This window comes from Melanotaenia boesemani, chromosome 2 (genome assembly GCF_017639745.1).
Source record: "Melanotaenia boesemani isolate fMelBoe1 chromosome 2, fMelBoe1.pri, whole genome shotgun sequence".
In the NCBI taxonomy this organism is placed as follows: domain Eukaryota; kingdom Metazoa; phylum Chordata; class Actinopteri; order Atheriniformes; family Melanotaeniidae; genus Melanotaenia; species Melanotaenia boesemani.
This window is the reverse complement of record NC_055683.1, coordinates 2,922,110-2,936,824: the sequence shown is the minus strand read 5'-3', so window position 1 is coordinate 2,936,824 and position 14,715 is coordinate 2,922,110. Positions and strand designations below refer to the sequence as shown.

The following is a 14,715-nucleotide window of genomic DNA, read 5'->3' as shown; positions in this document are numbered from 1 at the left end:
TCACTGACTGGATCATGATTTTCTCTCATTGACATCCTGGTCTGCTCATACCTGCCGTGAATGACCGTCACCTTGCTCTAACCTCTGCTCTCTGACTTGTGCATGTCATGTAGCCACAGGTTATGAGAAGTCGCGCAGCCTGAATAACATCTCTGGGATGACGGGGGGCCCGCTGCGACTCACCCCCATCACCAATTCCACCTTTGAGCCCTTTGAGCCACCTGGCCTCAGACGATGCCACTCACCTATCCCCTCCATCTTGTAGCTTTGCTAACAAAGATCAACAATAACAACCAAATCAATTTTGTTTTGTTTTTTCTTGAGAATATTCAAGAGAATGGAAATCATACTCACAGCTGTTTTTCATTTTTCATTTCATTCTTCATTTTTTCCTCCTGATAAAGAAAAACAAAGAATTAAAGTTGTCGGAGCCGCTGAGCCATATTTAAGATTTAGTACCAGAGACAAGAAAATCTGGATGATTTATGTCAAATAGATGCTTTAGCTAACGTCAGAACTAGTCCAACATACACCAGCACGCCTGCCTTACTAACAGGGATAGATAGTAGGTTAGTTAGGACTCCTGTAGCTTCCCTGTTGCTGACTCTTGCCTGTATTTTGACTGCACTTGCACTTATTTTGCCCCTGATAAGTATAGCTACGAATAAGAAACCTTGTAGAAAATGAAGCCTCAGAACAATCACACTCACGCACTAACATATTATCACAGCTTGGTTGGTTTAGACTAAAAAAAGGTAAAAACTTTTACCCCAACTACAACATCTTGAAGAAGCCATTTTGACCATAGATGTTGACCTCTTTGTGTTCTAGCTGTAGTCTGCAGGGAGACCAGGCTGAAGGAGATCACCTGACACATCCCTGACAGCTTCTTCCTGAAAAAAAAAGCAAAACATTTATTACAGGTTTTTTTTTTTGTTTGTTTGTTTGTTGTTTTTTTTTTTACAGTTTAGGAGCAGATGTTGAGGAACATATTATGTCTTAGTTCAGCGGTTCCCCATCTGGAGCCCTTTAGATGTAAGATGAACGTGAAGGTGTTGGTCATTAATTTTTCCCTAATAGAGCAATATCAGGAAAAAAATAAAATATATATATATATATATATATATATATATATATATATATATATATTTCTAACTTGAAATAAGAATAATACTGCATTGCACATTAAATATAAATTTAACCATGTGACTCAAGCTTGTTAGGATAAAATATCCAAACATAGACAAACTTTAGATAAGAAAATCCACATCTATCCACCTCAGTGTTAAAAAGCAGAATCAGGTGGTTTTACTAGGAGAGAAGTTTAAACCCCAAAGAAAAGAAAAACATGAACGTGAACCAGCCTGTTGATTTTCTTTCTTTTCTAAGGGGATGCCTTCGCAGGTAAGAATGTTTCTAGTCGTCTAGAGCGACATGTTCTGAGATTATTTCTGCTTCAATCAAATGAGCTCATACTGTTCTGAAGTTAAAAAGAAGAAGTTGGGAATGTCAGAAGGGATGAACACAGCAGAGATGGTGAATGTAATGCTCATTTATTTTTCATACAAGAAACACAAAGAAACGAGGAGGATGTTTGTAAAAACCGTATTTACTTACTCGTCCCACCACAGCCGTCAGGGTACAGGTTGTCAGAAAAAATGACGGTAGGATCAAATCCACGATTCATCCTCCACCTGCTGTCCTCTCACCTGAGCTCTCATCAAAGACTGAGCTGTAAAACCAGGAAACACCTGATCATTCGTTCAATGTAGAGATGTTAAAGAAAATTATTGCTGCTGTGAGAATGTGGTTAGCCTAGCAGGGATCTGACATAAAAAAAAAATGACTAAAACAGCCTTTTTCAGATTTAACTTTCATCCACCAATAAAAATAAAAACTAATTCCAGTTTGTTCCAGTTCAGAGAGCAGCCAGGTTTCACTCACTGCTTCTAAATCTCATCTAGAAGCTAAAGCTAAGCCTCCCTGACTGCAGGTCTGTAGTTACCAGACATGTCTCATTCTCTGATGGAGGAACTGACTGTGTTTATGTGGGAAAGTTTCAGACGTTGCCGCTCAGCCTGAAGGTGAGAAGCTGGCTTTTCCTCAGGTCGGAGTTCATCTCACCATCATCGCCACCACTGACCCCAGTGTGACTCAGCAGCCAATGGCAATATTTTTTAGTTCTGTCCCTTTTTGGCTTCTCTTTCTTTCCCTGTTTTTGCCCTGAACCCATCCCTGCCCTCCCTCTTCTGTCCATCCATCCTGTCTTTGTTTTCGGCTGCTGCTGCTGCTGCTCAGTAGGAGGCACCATGAACGGCTACTGGAGCGACAGCCCATGGTAGAAGAGGAGCAGACTCCAAACACCACAAAAGAAGAAGTGAGAGAAAGCGACGTCAAAGAAGAAAATAGAAATATGCAGTGTAGATGAGACATTGACAGTCGGACCAGCATCTACCTCTGTCCTGAGATGCACAACAAACATCTTCCTTTTCTTAAAAAAGCTGATTTATTTAAATTGTTTTTTTCTTTTTTTTAATCAAAGTTGAAGGTCTTTTGTCTTTTTTTTTCACTGATTGTTGTGCAGAAATGTTTTGGATTTGACATCTTTGCTATGAACTGTAGCAGACTTTAATCTGTTAGTTGTGTTTTATGCACCTGGCCTCAACACACTGAATGAATCTCATTGTCTTGAGCCATGTTTCTATTCTGACCTTATTTTAGCTCCATGTCCGGTCAGAAAACTAAACCCAGTCCTGATTTCCACCACGTTCTTACCTGCTCTCTGCTAAAAAGGAAACTCTCCTCTGAGCCTTTTTGGAGGATCCGGAAGCGTTTCTTTTTCCCATCTTGCATAGAATTCAAGCTGGGATCAGTTCCCCATTTGTCTTCAAAATGTGAAAGAAAGGAAAATCTGATGGATGTTCATTCTCAGTCACTGTTTCCTTTGTTATCACTTCATCTTCTCACCCCTCTACTCAGTCTTTTCCAGAGATCATTGGTCGATTTTGTCGTATAGATGAAGAGAAAACATGTAAAATATGTAAAGTTTGTTTTGTACGAACCTGCATGGGTTTCCATTGCAAACAATAAGGGCACTCATGATTAATATTTATTATTTTGTCTCAAACTCAATGAATGTGTAAAGAACATTTAGACTAATAACAGAGAGTATGAATGTGTGTGTGTTTAGATGCACACACGTGCACTAGCATGCAGGCCAAAACAAAAAAACAACCTAGTCTGTGTAGAAGACGTGGGATGAGCTGATGTTCTGCATGATAAAATACTATAATTGATCTGTTGGTCATTACAGATCAGGTTAGGTACTGTAACAGGGATGGGGGGAGGGGGCTATTTTTCTAGGATGGAGGGGAGACCATTTCTCATGGGTCTTATATCCCTGCTTTCATATAGATGCTTAGATACTTGTTGAACAAAGAAAAGCAATTCTAGCCTCTGATGTAGTTTCCTGTTTATGGAGAAGTGAACATTCTGCATCAGATTATGCAACAAGAAGCAGAAACTGTGAACTCGTGAAAACATACAAAAAAAAAAATCCAGATGCTTCCACCACTGTCTTTGTTCCTGTTTGGGGAGCAAGAGGCGAGACCTTCTCTTCCCAGGTTTGCTTTCCCCAGAGTCTCTCCATCTGCACAACTTCTCTTCATGATCATTTCATACTCTGTCGTTTCCATCTGTCCGTTTTAGGCCTTCATTCAAACCGACAGCAGTGCTGAGCTTCAACATAACGGTTAACACGCCAGTCCGGAAAAACTGAAACAAACCTCCAAACCTGTCAGCCCCTGGAAAACCCTTCAAACCCTTGGGCCCCTTAACAGACCTCCAAACCTGTGGAGCCCTTAAGACACATCCAAACCTTCAAGGCGTGTTACAAAACCTCCTTCCTGATCCAGATCAAATTCTTGAATAAAAATCTGACTCCTGATCCAGGCCTGACTCTTTGTCCAGGTCTGATCAATATCTGATTTTTCGATCATGCTTTGATTCCTGATACAGATCTGATTCCTGATCCGGATATAAATCTTGATGGTGGTCTGATTCCTGATCCAGGTCTGATTACTGGTCTACAGGTCTGATTCCTGATCCTGTCACGGCTGAGTCCAGCCGTCTGAATAAGGTGAAAGCAGGACCCAAATAGCAGATGTGAAAACTGTAGAAACAGAACAAGCTTTATTGTTTACTGGAGTCTGAGCAGCCTGAACTGGGGAGGGTCCAGGGGTTTCTGGATCTCTGGGAGGAGAGGAGAATGATAAGGGGCAGTCCTGATCAGAAAAATATCCAATTATCCAATCTTAGTGGGTGGCTTACTGAATCCAGGTGGAAATCCTGAGTGGAGGGGAAGGTAGCGGCTGCAGTTCCTGAGCTGGAGGAGGGTGGGGCGAGCAGGCAGGTAGGTGAAGGTAGCAAGCGAGTGACTGGCGGAGGAAGACTGGAGGTGGAGGTGAACTGAAGTCCCGGAGCAGCAAGGCAATGCTAGGAGGGAGGAAAAGGCAGGGTCGGAATACTTGACTGGAAGCACAAGTAATGCTGGTGGGGGCCTGATTTACCACGAAAACAGTGAGACAATCTGGCGAGGTCTGGTTGCTCCTGCAGTCCTCATAAAGGGAGGCTCGATGAGGAAAGATGGAAAACAGCTACAGAGGCAGGAGCAGACCGGACTCCACCAAGGCTTCCTGAAACCTGCACAGCCCCACCTAAAGCCCAGGAAAAGGAAACACAAGCAGCAGAACCGTGACAGATCCAGGTTTCATTCCGGATCCAGATCTGACTATTTATCCTTGTATGATTCCTGATCAGGGTCTGACTCCCGATTCAGATATTTGATTCCTAATCAATATCTGACTCTTTATCCCTGTATGTTTCCTGAACGGGGTCTGATTCCTGATCCAGGTCTGATTCCTGATCCAGGTCTGATTCCTGGTCTAGGTCTGATTCCTGATCCAGGTCTGATTCCTGGTCTGGGCTCACTGTTTGGAGGCAGATGTGTAAAACAAGGAAGTCTAAACGGATGGAAATTGTAAATTTTTTCTTCTTCTCTGGTTCTGAGAGTTGTTGGATGCTTCCTGTCAGGAATGAGGAGACGTTGTGTTGGATCACTGCATTGTTGGAGGAATATGGAGGATTTTTAAATGAATGTAGAATCACTTCATCCTCCTTCTGCCACTCTTTGGCTTCCTCTTCCTTCATCCATTCCCAGCTCAGGTATTTATTTCTGACTCTGCTGCTGTGTTCCACCATGTTTCTTCAGTGATGATTGTATGAAGACTGGGGTCCAGATAAAGTGTTCAGCTCTTTTCTGTGCATGTGCTTGCCTTATATTCTGTCATACTGCCCCACCTTCAAATATACTGTTATCTTTCCTTGTTCAAGTGTCATCCTGTCTTCTTCTTGTGTCCTCTCCTGGTTTTTCTGCCCTTTCCCACTAATGGATCTCACTTTCTGTGAGATTCTACTCATCACAAAGCAAAAAGTGAAATTGGAGAACTGCTGAAGCAAGTAAAAAAATCTTGACCTGACAGTGGATTCAGAAAGGAAAAAGACAGGAAGACACGAAAAAGATGTGTTAAGCTGTACATGGGAGGAGGGGAAGAAATGCTTTGAAATGATGTGTTCTGAGTGGTCTGTCAGCCGAGCAGCATCAGAGAGGAGATGGAGAAGGAAAAGTTCTGGGCGAGACAGAAAAGTGTGGTGATGTGGAGGACTGAAAGAAAGAAGCATGTAAGAATGTGAACTTCAGTGTTAATTTCTGCTGTTCTTCCTAATTTCATCTGTGTGGTTATGTATCAGTGTGACATTTTACTTTATGTTTTTCTTCCTTTGCTGTGTTCCATGTTATTTTTCGCTGTTGTCTCTGTTTGTTCCACATCTGGGTCAAACAGACTTCACCGAACCCACCTACAGCTTGTTTTATCCCACACAGGTGCAGTTTGCTGTTCGAGCAAACAAACTGCACCAGAACTAAACAAAAGGAGAACCTGACCTGATACAGCTGCTCTTTGCTTGAACATGAAGTGACATGAAGTTAAAAATCTCTGTTACTTGGCTGAGGTCTGGTCTGGATAGTCTTCAATTCTGTGCTCAGATTTCAGTCTGGAACTGGTTGGCTGCAGACTTCTGACTGGAACATTAACTAAAACTAAAATATTTTGAGTTACAGAGTATTCAATCTTAGTAAATCTCACATAAAAGTGTAAAGTCAGAGAATTGCACAGCCTCCTGGATAACCAGAAACAGGAAAGGTTGATGTGTGTCATAATCAAGCTCTGTATTTTAGTGGACATGCATGCTGCTGTGATCAGAAAGCTTTATGATGGTGTGTTTTTCATTTTGCTTAGTTGTGTGTTTGATTTTTTTGCTTGGTTAAATTTACAGTACTATGTTGTGGTTTCCTTTAGTACAACCATTTACACTGGGTACTAGTGAAAAGTCCAGATTAACAACAGTTTTAATTGTTGCAGTTTTATGTTTTTCTTTCGTTCTTGCTCAAACTTGAGAGGACTTTGAATGCTGTGCAGTTGTGGTAAAGAAACACGTCTTTCTATAATTCATGACATCACAGGAGCTCCTATTGCCTCTTTGCCAGCAGCATCTTTGGGTTAAAATGTGCCAATATGATCCAACAAACTAGCCATCAGCCCTCTGGGTGTGGAGCTGCTGGTCGTAGTAAGGTTGGATTCACACAGATGTGTTTCAGTCCTGCTTTCACTCACTCTGAATGGACGGACATCTCACATTCCTGAATCGAATTTTGGAAACGTTGTTTTGCTTCACTACCGCGGTGGAGAGTTGAGGACAACTTTTTCAAAAAGCAGCAGAAGTATTGGCCAATCAGATCATTTGACAAATCATGTGTCTGATCTCTTGGGTGCAGTCCCCAGCATCAGACCCAGCCACCAACAAGCATTAAAGCATCACATCCATGTGAACCCTGCCTTACTGCCTGCATGCTATGATTAAGACACAGAAATAAATTCATGAAGATTATAAAGAATGAAAAATTAAACGTACAACTTCCTACAAGACCTGATTCAGATGGATGGTCTAACATTTGTTATATAGTAGAGAGCAGAAGACTGCATAGAGTGAAAGGAAAAAAATGAGCTCTTTAGTTGAAATTACTAAAATTAGCTGTTAACTTTCTGTTATTACTGCCACCTGCCTTTCTGTGCATTGATTCGCTGCACTGAATGGCCAAGCCAATCAGAGCCACAACACCAGTTCTACCAGTCAGTAAAAATAAAAATAGGGGGAGAGAGAGAGATTCTTACAATGGTGACAGGGCACACTGTTGGTTCCCCACTGGTCCAAACGTGGTTTATAAGAAAGCAGCTGATCCCATATGACTGCAGCTGTAAGGCCATTACCTCACCAAGGTCTCTCAGAAGATTGAGGAGAAGAAAGAATTTTGTAATCAGTTTCTGATTAATGTCTCTACTCCTCCAAAGCTAGTTTTACTGCTAGCAACTTCTGACTCCTGAGGTCCGCAGGGCTTAACGAAACAAGGGAAACGAAAGTGAAGGGATACAGCTTACCTTCTCAGCCTGACCAGTGACATGACACTGCCCCCACTCCAGAATCTGATGCATTCACTGGAGTTTGGAGTCTTTTAGGTGACCCTAGCTTAAGGAGCTGATACGTGACCAGCTCTGAATGAAGTGTAGACAGAAATTCAAAAAAGCTTTTCTGGACTGCTGGAGCTGCTTCTCGCTGGTTAGAATGGTCGTTCTGTGAGAGCCTTTACCTTCTCTGGATCTGTCTTTTCCTGTCCACCTCAAGAAAGAAAATCCCAAGGAAGTCAATGAAGGCACATGGTAGTCACATATCTCAGCTTCCTCAAGGTTTTCCAAACGCTGTTGGCATTCCTATTAGATCCGAATGTCATCTAGATATAGAGAAATGTTTTGAAATTTCATTAGAGCATTACTGACTGGGCTCGGAAGACAGCAGCAGCAGCAGTAGTAAATGGGTGAGGCCTCATTAATCTGAGAGTCTTTATCATATCGTTCCAGCAGCCAGAAACTCAAAGATGTATTTTTATATGGCATCTCTTTATGGGCGGGAAGTTTTAAAGAATTGTTGTGGTGGCAAAGACAGAGTTTTATTCTTGCTGAAAACCAACTACAGATTGTGGCAGGAACAGAGGACAGATCGGATAAATAAGGAGAGGATTAGAATGAACTGGTGGTAGGGCAAACGGTAAGATAGACAAACAGACTCCAACTCTCAAAATGTTGTCCTGGATTGTGCTTTTATAGAAAGGGTAGATAAGAATGCAAAACAGACAATTAGCTAAACTGGTTGTGTCTGTTGAATAATGCTTACAATTTACTGACCATTCAATGCTGACAAAGGGGGGGGTGGAAGAGGGTTAAATGGACCGTGCTCAGCCATGGAGTCCACAAGAGCTTACAAGGTCAGGTAGTAATAGTTTAAACAAAGTGCATATGGGAATGAGACGTGGGGCAACTTGTTTTCTACTGTACCACCCACCAGTATCCCCATCTTTATTAGTGAGCCTTTTTGGCTGAACCAGACAATATGCAACAAGGTGGCCAATTTAACCACAGTAAATGAATTCTATTCTCCTCCATCATCCCTCCAGAATTAAACACATTTGATCTGTGGCATTTTCTCTGGAAGAGTGTGATGTGCTGAACCCCAAAATAGAACAGGGACAAAAGAAGTGGCGCAAGACCCATGAAAGATCCATATGTCAGGACTTCTTCCCTGAGAGGGTGATCTAAACTTTAACTTATTCAGTTTGTAATGAGTTCAACCAAATACAAGTTTCCAGAGAGTCAGTCAGAAATGATAAAATTAGGTTAGGTACACCACGGCAACCTCACTCCCCTCCCACCCCGTTGGGAAGCTGGAGATCAGACAGGAGCGATGGGTTCAGCTGGTGGTGCAAAGGTTATCTTTAGCTTCATTTCCCTCAGGAGGTCCAGCTTGGGATGGGGCAGTTTCGTGAGATTTGGTTTAGTAAACTCTCTTGCGTTTCCATGGCCCTTACCTGGTAGGCAGGCGGATAATGATAGATGCATCAGCATGACATAACAGCATGACGCCTTCCTTGAATTATAACGAAGACAATAGTGACTCAGTAACAAAGGAGGAGAATGGTGGAGATCCAGCAGTTTCTGTTTTTCATTCTTGGCATATAGCTTTAAACAACAAGTCCACCAAATATTGAGTGCATTCACACCAGGATAGTCTGCTTGAATTGGTCCAGTTGGGACTCGGTTCAGTTAGGGGGTGCAGTATTCTTCTGGACTGAGACTGTGTTTACGCTGCACTACTCAAACGAATCCAACCTTTTAAATAACCTGTTCCACTCTCGCTAAAAACAGAGCTGCATCAGATCCTAGCGGTTTTAACTTGATCAAATTTCTATCAAAACTTTTCCCAAATTCTTCCGCCTCTGACCATTTCTCCCATCCAGAGCCACCTATCATCCCACACATGATTATGTTTTTGGTTGAGTTTACCCACAATGCTGTGCACGGAACCCACAATGCACTCTGTTTTGTAGTCTGCTTCTTGTATTTGGTCCATTTGTAGGTGGACTGAGTTTGCTTTTTTGATTCAAATAAGAATTTGTTTGTTTATTCACACAGTTCCCCAAAAGAAGCAGAATTTCCGAGCATACAGACTTGCAGATTTGAATCCGTAAGGCTGGTGTGAATGCGCCCAAGCTGTTCCTGCTTTGGTCTTATTGCTGAGTCACACAGGAAGTTAAAGTTCAACCAATCAATGGATTGCAGAGTCAAGCACCACCCTTTAGTCGGATCAGTAAGATTGGGATCCCGATGAAAGGGTCCTAAAATTGTAGAACAGTTCGGATCAAATATTTTTGCACCCTAGGCAGCTTGTGCATGCAGAAACACCAAAGAGTGTGTACTGAGCTGTCCCATACTGAGTTGTCCCCATTGGTGGAAACTTTTGAATAAATAGACCAAATCATGCTGAATCATGCTGAACATCTGGTCTGAGAAGTGACTTGCTGTTGCTTGGTCAAGAAGGATGACCTAGTCATGTTTGCCAGCTTTGTTGAGAGAGGACTGTACCCAGGCACCAGACATGGTCGGGCCTAAAGGAGGATTTATACTCATGCAGAGTCTGCATACAGTCGGCTATGGCATAGCTGACACTGGTGAGTTTGCTCTCGCACTCGAGCGTAGGGGGTACTCGTCATCTTGGTGTTGTGTTGCAGTTTCTCCTCCTAACCTGAAGGTGGCAGCAGGGGTGGTATCAGCCGGTAAACTCACCAGGTCAGAGTTCTTTTGATGGTTCACTTCAGTTCGGTAGGTATTTTCTGTTTTAAAATAACAATGGCGTCCAGTATAGTTCAGTGTCTTTATTAGCTTGTGAAAGAAATCAAAGAAATAATTCAATCAGCCTCTCATCAACTTGATCCACTGGTTATTGTTTTTAAAAACGGCGGTTACCACAAAAATTCAGTGAGAAGATCCAGATATCCGGTAACACGTGATCCCAAACAGACCAATCACAAGGGAGTACCTCCGCGTAACCGTCCACGTAGCAGGGGTCAACGTCAGGTCTGGAAGAGGTGCGCGTCGAGCCTCTGCGGAGCTACACCTACGCGTGCCTACGCGGTGACGCAGACGCTGTGCTAGTATAAATCCGCCTTAACCCAGACTTATGGCTCAGTTATGGCATTGGCAAGTGTAGTATGAGCCAAACGTGGTCCAGATTTCCAATGTCAGCCTGGATGTGGGTTATGGCAAATGTTGTGTTGACTAGATATAGAATAGAATAGAATAGAATAGAATAGAATAGAATAGAATAGAATAGAATAGAAATAGAAGTGATCTGGATTTCCAAATCTTGATATATGGAGAGATCAAACTAACGATGATCTGCGACCAGCTCTCTATGGGCTGAACATCTGGCCAGCGGTGAGGAGCCATAGCACGGGTCCCCTATCGGCCTCTGGCTATTCACAGGTTCTAAAATTTCTGACTAGGTTTTAAGAAAAAGAATTAATGTAGTCTGAGCTCAGACGGTTTATGCATATCAATAAATAAATTAGGTTTTAAAATGTTGATGCTTTTGGCAAAAAGGCTGCATTCAAAGTGATTTCACATGTTTTATTTTCCAACAGGATTTTTTTTTTTTTTTGATAAATTCTGTGATGGTGGCTAAAATAATTGTCAGTTTTGCTCATTGCCTCTCCTACAATCTGAGGTGGGTTGTTCTCTTTAGTCTAAATGATCCTTTATCAACATGATAGGATCATGATTGATCAGTACCCATATAACAGGACAAGGCTGCACCAGCTAGTTAAATATTTCTAAAGTTTATAACGACTACTAGCTAGGACAAACAGACAAACAGTGTTATGTCTATGAATGTTTCATGGTTTGTTCAAATGCTAATATTTGTAAAATAGAACATTTAGACACCCTCCACAATTTATCATAGTTTTATTGGCTAATTTCACTCCCTCTAATCAGTTTTTGGTAGTCTTTTATAAAATATTTCTCAAAAAGACACATATCCAATCAAGTTACAAGAATAACTCTCCACCGTTTGTCTAAATCGTATCGTTGTTCATGCCTTCAGGAGCCAGCCAACCAGCAGGGTTCACCATGTCTGTTTCTACAGTCAGTGGCAGATCGACACTGCAGACGTACAGTTACTGGGTGTGAATATGTAGTAAGAAAAAGTCTCTTACATGTAGTCCTAAAACATGTTGTAAAACTTTCCTTCAGATATGAGAAATGTTTGGCTGGTGCTGCTGGCTCCATATGAGTGAAAGCAAAGAAAACATTAATTTACCCACCTGCATCATTCACTGACGTCACTTTGATCTGCACCAGACCTGGACGTTGAATCTGATAACTAGAGTTAAATGAACTCCGTTAACTTCTTTTAAAACTTTACTAAGCTTGTTTGTTTTATTGGCTGCAGCCTTTCCTCATGAGTCGTCCCTCATCAGGATCAAGGTCTGGTGTCTGGAGGATCATCGATCTTGACTTATCTACTGCAGAATCTGTCTAAATTCTGGTTTCTTTTTCCTTTCAGTGCTGAGTTTCTAATGCTTCCACCATTTTCACCATAAGAAGAGGGAAACTGTAAACTCAAAACTGCTGCTCCTCCACTTCCTCCAAATCAATGTAAAAACTGAGAGAAAGCGAGAAGAGAGAGAACACCATCATCATTATCATCATCACATCCAGGACAAATAACTGGATTTTAATACGGGAGACCAAATATTCCACCTGTAGTGAACCGGCAGTCCGAACAAATCACATGAAAGGATTTTCCTGGATGGAAAGCTGGTGATGTGTAAGAGCTCCCACAGAGACTGATCTGGTGATTCCACTGCTGAGCTGCAGGTAACGGCGGGCTGGAGTCTACTCACACATATCTGAAAACTCAAGCCATATCATGCAAATTTGTTCTCACCCAGCTCTTTCTACAGACTGTAAACTGAACATCCGAGTAACTTTTGTCCCACCCTGATAGAAATTAGCCAAAGACAGATGTGGAACGACATGTCAGATGGGACAAACAGAAACCCACAGATCAACCTAATATAAAAGACAAGGATATCATCAGCCAACTTCCTCTCTCTCGCTCTCTCTCTCTCTCTCTCTCTCTCTCTCTCTCTCTCTCTCTCTCTCTCTTCTCTCTTTCTATCTATCCCCCCCCTAAAATCTTTGTGGTCCCTTTCCTGCATCTCAACACTGCGACTGCTCCTCCTCTATAGCAAATATGCATGGCATGAATGAAACCAATAAAAATCAGGAGAAGGACAATGAAATGAAGGGTTTTTAAAAAAAAAAAAGGCGGGTGGAGTTTAATGAGGAAGTTGCAGAAAGACCTTATCTTTAGCTTTGTCCCACTTAGCAGTCTCAGAGTAAAGACATTGGCTTCCCTTTTTAACTCGTCTAATCTGCTGTTAATGGATGAAACTGCACCCTCTGGAGGCGGAGAGGATGAGTAGACGCGCCCTCCTCTTAGAGAATGGGGGAGGAAGGCGATTGTGAAGACCACACCTGTCGGGATGTGGGAAAAGAAAGAAGGCACTTTACGGGATTTAGAGAACACCTATTATATATAAAAAAAAAAGAGTCTTTTCAAGGCATCATTTACCAGCATGAATATTTTGCATGACTTCTGCAAGCCACTCTGATCTCATGAAAAACAGGGCTACTAATTGAAAATTGATGATGTTAAATGTAACAGGGCAACACTGTTAAGAAAAAAAAATGTTCTCTATTTTGTTGGTTGGGACTGAAAGAGTTGAAAGTTCTTCCGTGTTTTTTTTTTTTTTTTTTCCTTAAAAAAAAGAAAAAAAAATCTTTGGAGAGTTCAGTAAAAGTCCAGAAACAGCCATCATCACCTCCATGGACGGCATCTGCTACAGATAATTCTTCTTCTTCAGCTCTACACCTGGCTGCTGGTCTGCTTCTACTTCTCCTGGTTTTCTACTTGTAGCCTTTTACCTGAACCTTAACTTGAACTCTCTGATGGCAGCTGTGTATCTGTGTCGTTATCTGGACTCCAGAGAGGGGTGCTGTCACTCAACCTGATCTGATCAATTTGATCTGAAAGTGTGTGTCGTCCCTTTACTTGAACCGTCCGAGGCCCATCCCAAAGCGATGAAGCTTGGCTGGTCCTAACAGCTGGTGAAAATGGCTGCCTCTTCATCCAGGATTGTTGCTCAGCAGGGAAAGATTAATGTCCAGGTTTTTTTTGTTTGTTTGTTTGTTTTTGTTTTTTGTTGTTTTTTTTGTTTGTTTTTTGTCTCTTCAGATTGAGTGTCAGAATAATCAGTTTGATATTAATTATGGTTTTATTCATGTTTATTTATGGAAACAAACACAAGGTTCAAGAACCATGTTTTTTTCCACAAAATATAAAGAAAATTAAGTTTGTTAATCAAAAAGTTTTAAAGAATATAACAATAATCATATAAAACTCAGGATCTGCTGTCAAAAATTGGATTATGTTAAAAGAAATCTCAGTTAGCTATGAGAGTTTATTTATTTATTTATCTTTTTTTTATTTATCTAGCATTGCCACAGTTAAAAGGATTAAAAGGTGCTGTTTGTGAGACTTAGGCTTAATGCACTTTGATTCGTTCAACAAAGCACTTAAATCTCATATCGAGTTGCTGTAATCAATAATCTCTGTTGTTTGTTGTTCTCGGTAACTGCTCTAGAAATGCCTCTAAAATTAACCAGTTTCAGGATACCATTTGACTCTAATTTCATCCTCGTGTGACATGTCCTAGCAGCTAAAATGTCTTTAGACTGAAACTTCCAAATCAGACCAGTTCAGACTGCAGTGGCGGAGCTAGTGGGGGCAGAAACCTGACTGGAAAGCCCAGGGGTCACTACACAAGTGTGAAGTTCATTTTAAAGTAGTTTCCTAATTATTCATCCTCTAAAGATATTGACATGTGGCTGCATATTTCTACTAATGTCAGGTATTAACCTGATGTTAGCATGAAGCTGCATAGCAGAACTAATCTAGCTCTATGCTAGCACTAGATTACTTTTAAGGTAATGTGAGGAAACCATGTCATATTTAGTTTCCATTGGGTGTATTTACAGACTACACATCAGCTCAGTTCAACATTTTCACATTGGAGCTTAAACTAAACTCTAAAGATGCTCAAAGAGAAGCTCAGTATCCATGTTACTTACTGCTGACTAAGCT

The 14,715-nt window shown here is 41.5% G+C and overlaps 1 protein-coding gene across 4 annotated transcripts in view; it reads left to right on the top strand.

Moving 5' to 3' along the window:
• Window positions 1-13,106, top strand: part of LOC121630406 (potassium voltage-gated channel subfamily C member 1-like) — a 72,375-nt gene extending 59,269 nt beyond the window's left edge. The window contains exons 1-2 of one of the 4 annotated variants that reach the window (XR_006008527.1): window positions 4,515-5,739; window positions 12,070-13,106. Coding sequence is in view for 3 of the 4 variants with exons in the window: in XM_041970691.1 (XP_041826625.1) it covers window positions 114-265 (152 nt within the window). In the remaining variant the exon portion in view is untranslated. Of the gene's footprint in view, window positions 1-113; window positions 1,085-2,298; window positions 3,319-4,514; window positions 5,740-12,069 lie in introns of those variants that run through there. The other 3 variants (XM_041970703.1, XM_041970697.1, XM_041970691.1) reach the window with 3 other exon arrangements.
• The last annotated feature ends 1,609 nt before the right edge of the window (window positions 13,107-14,715 follow it).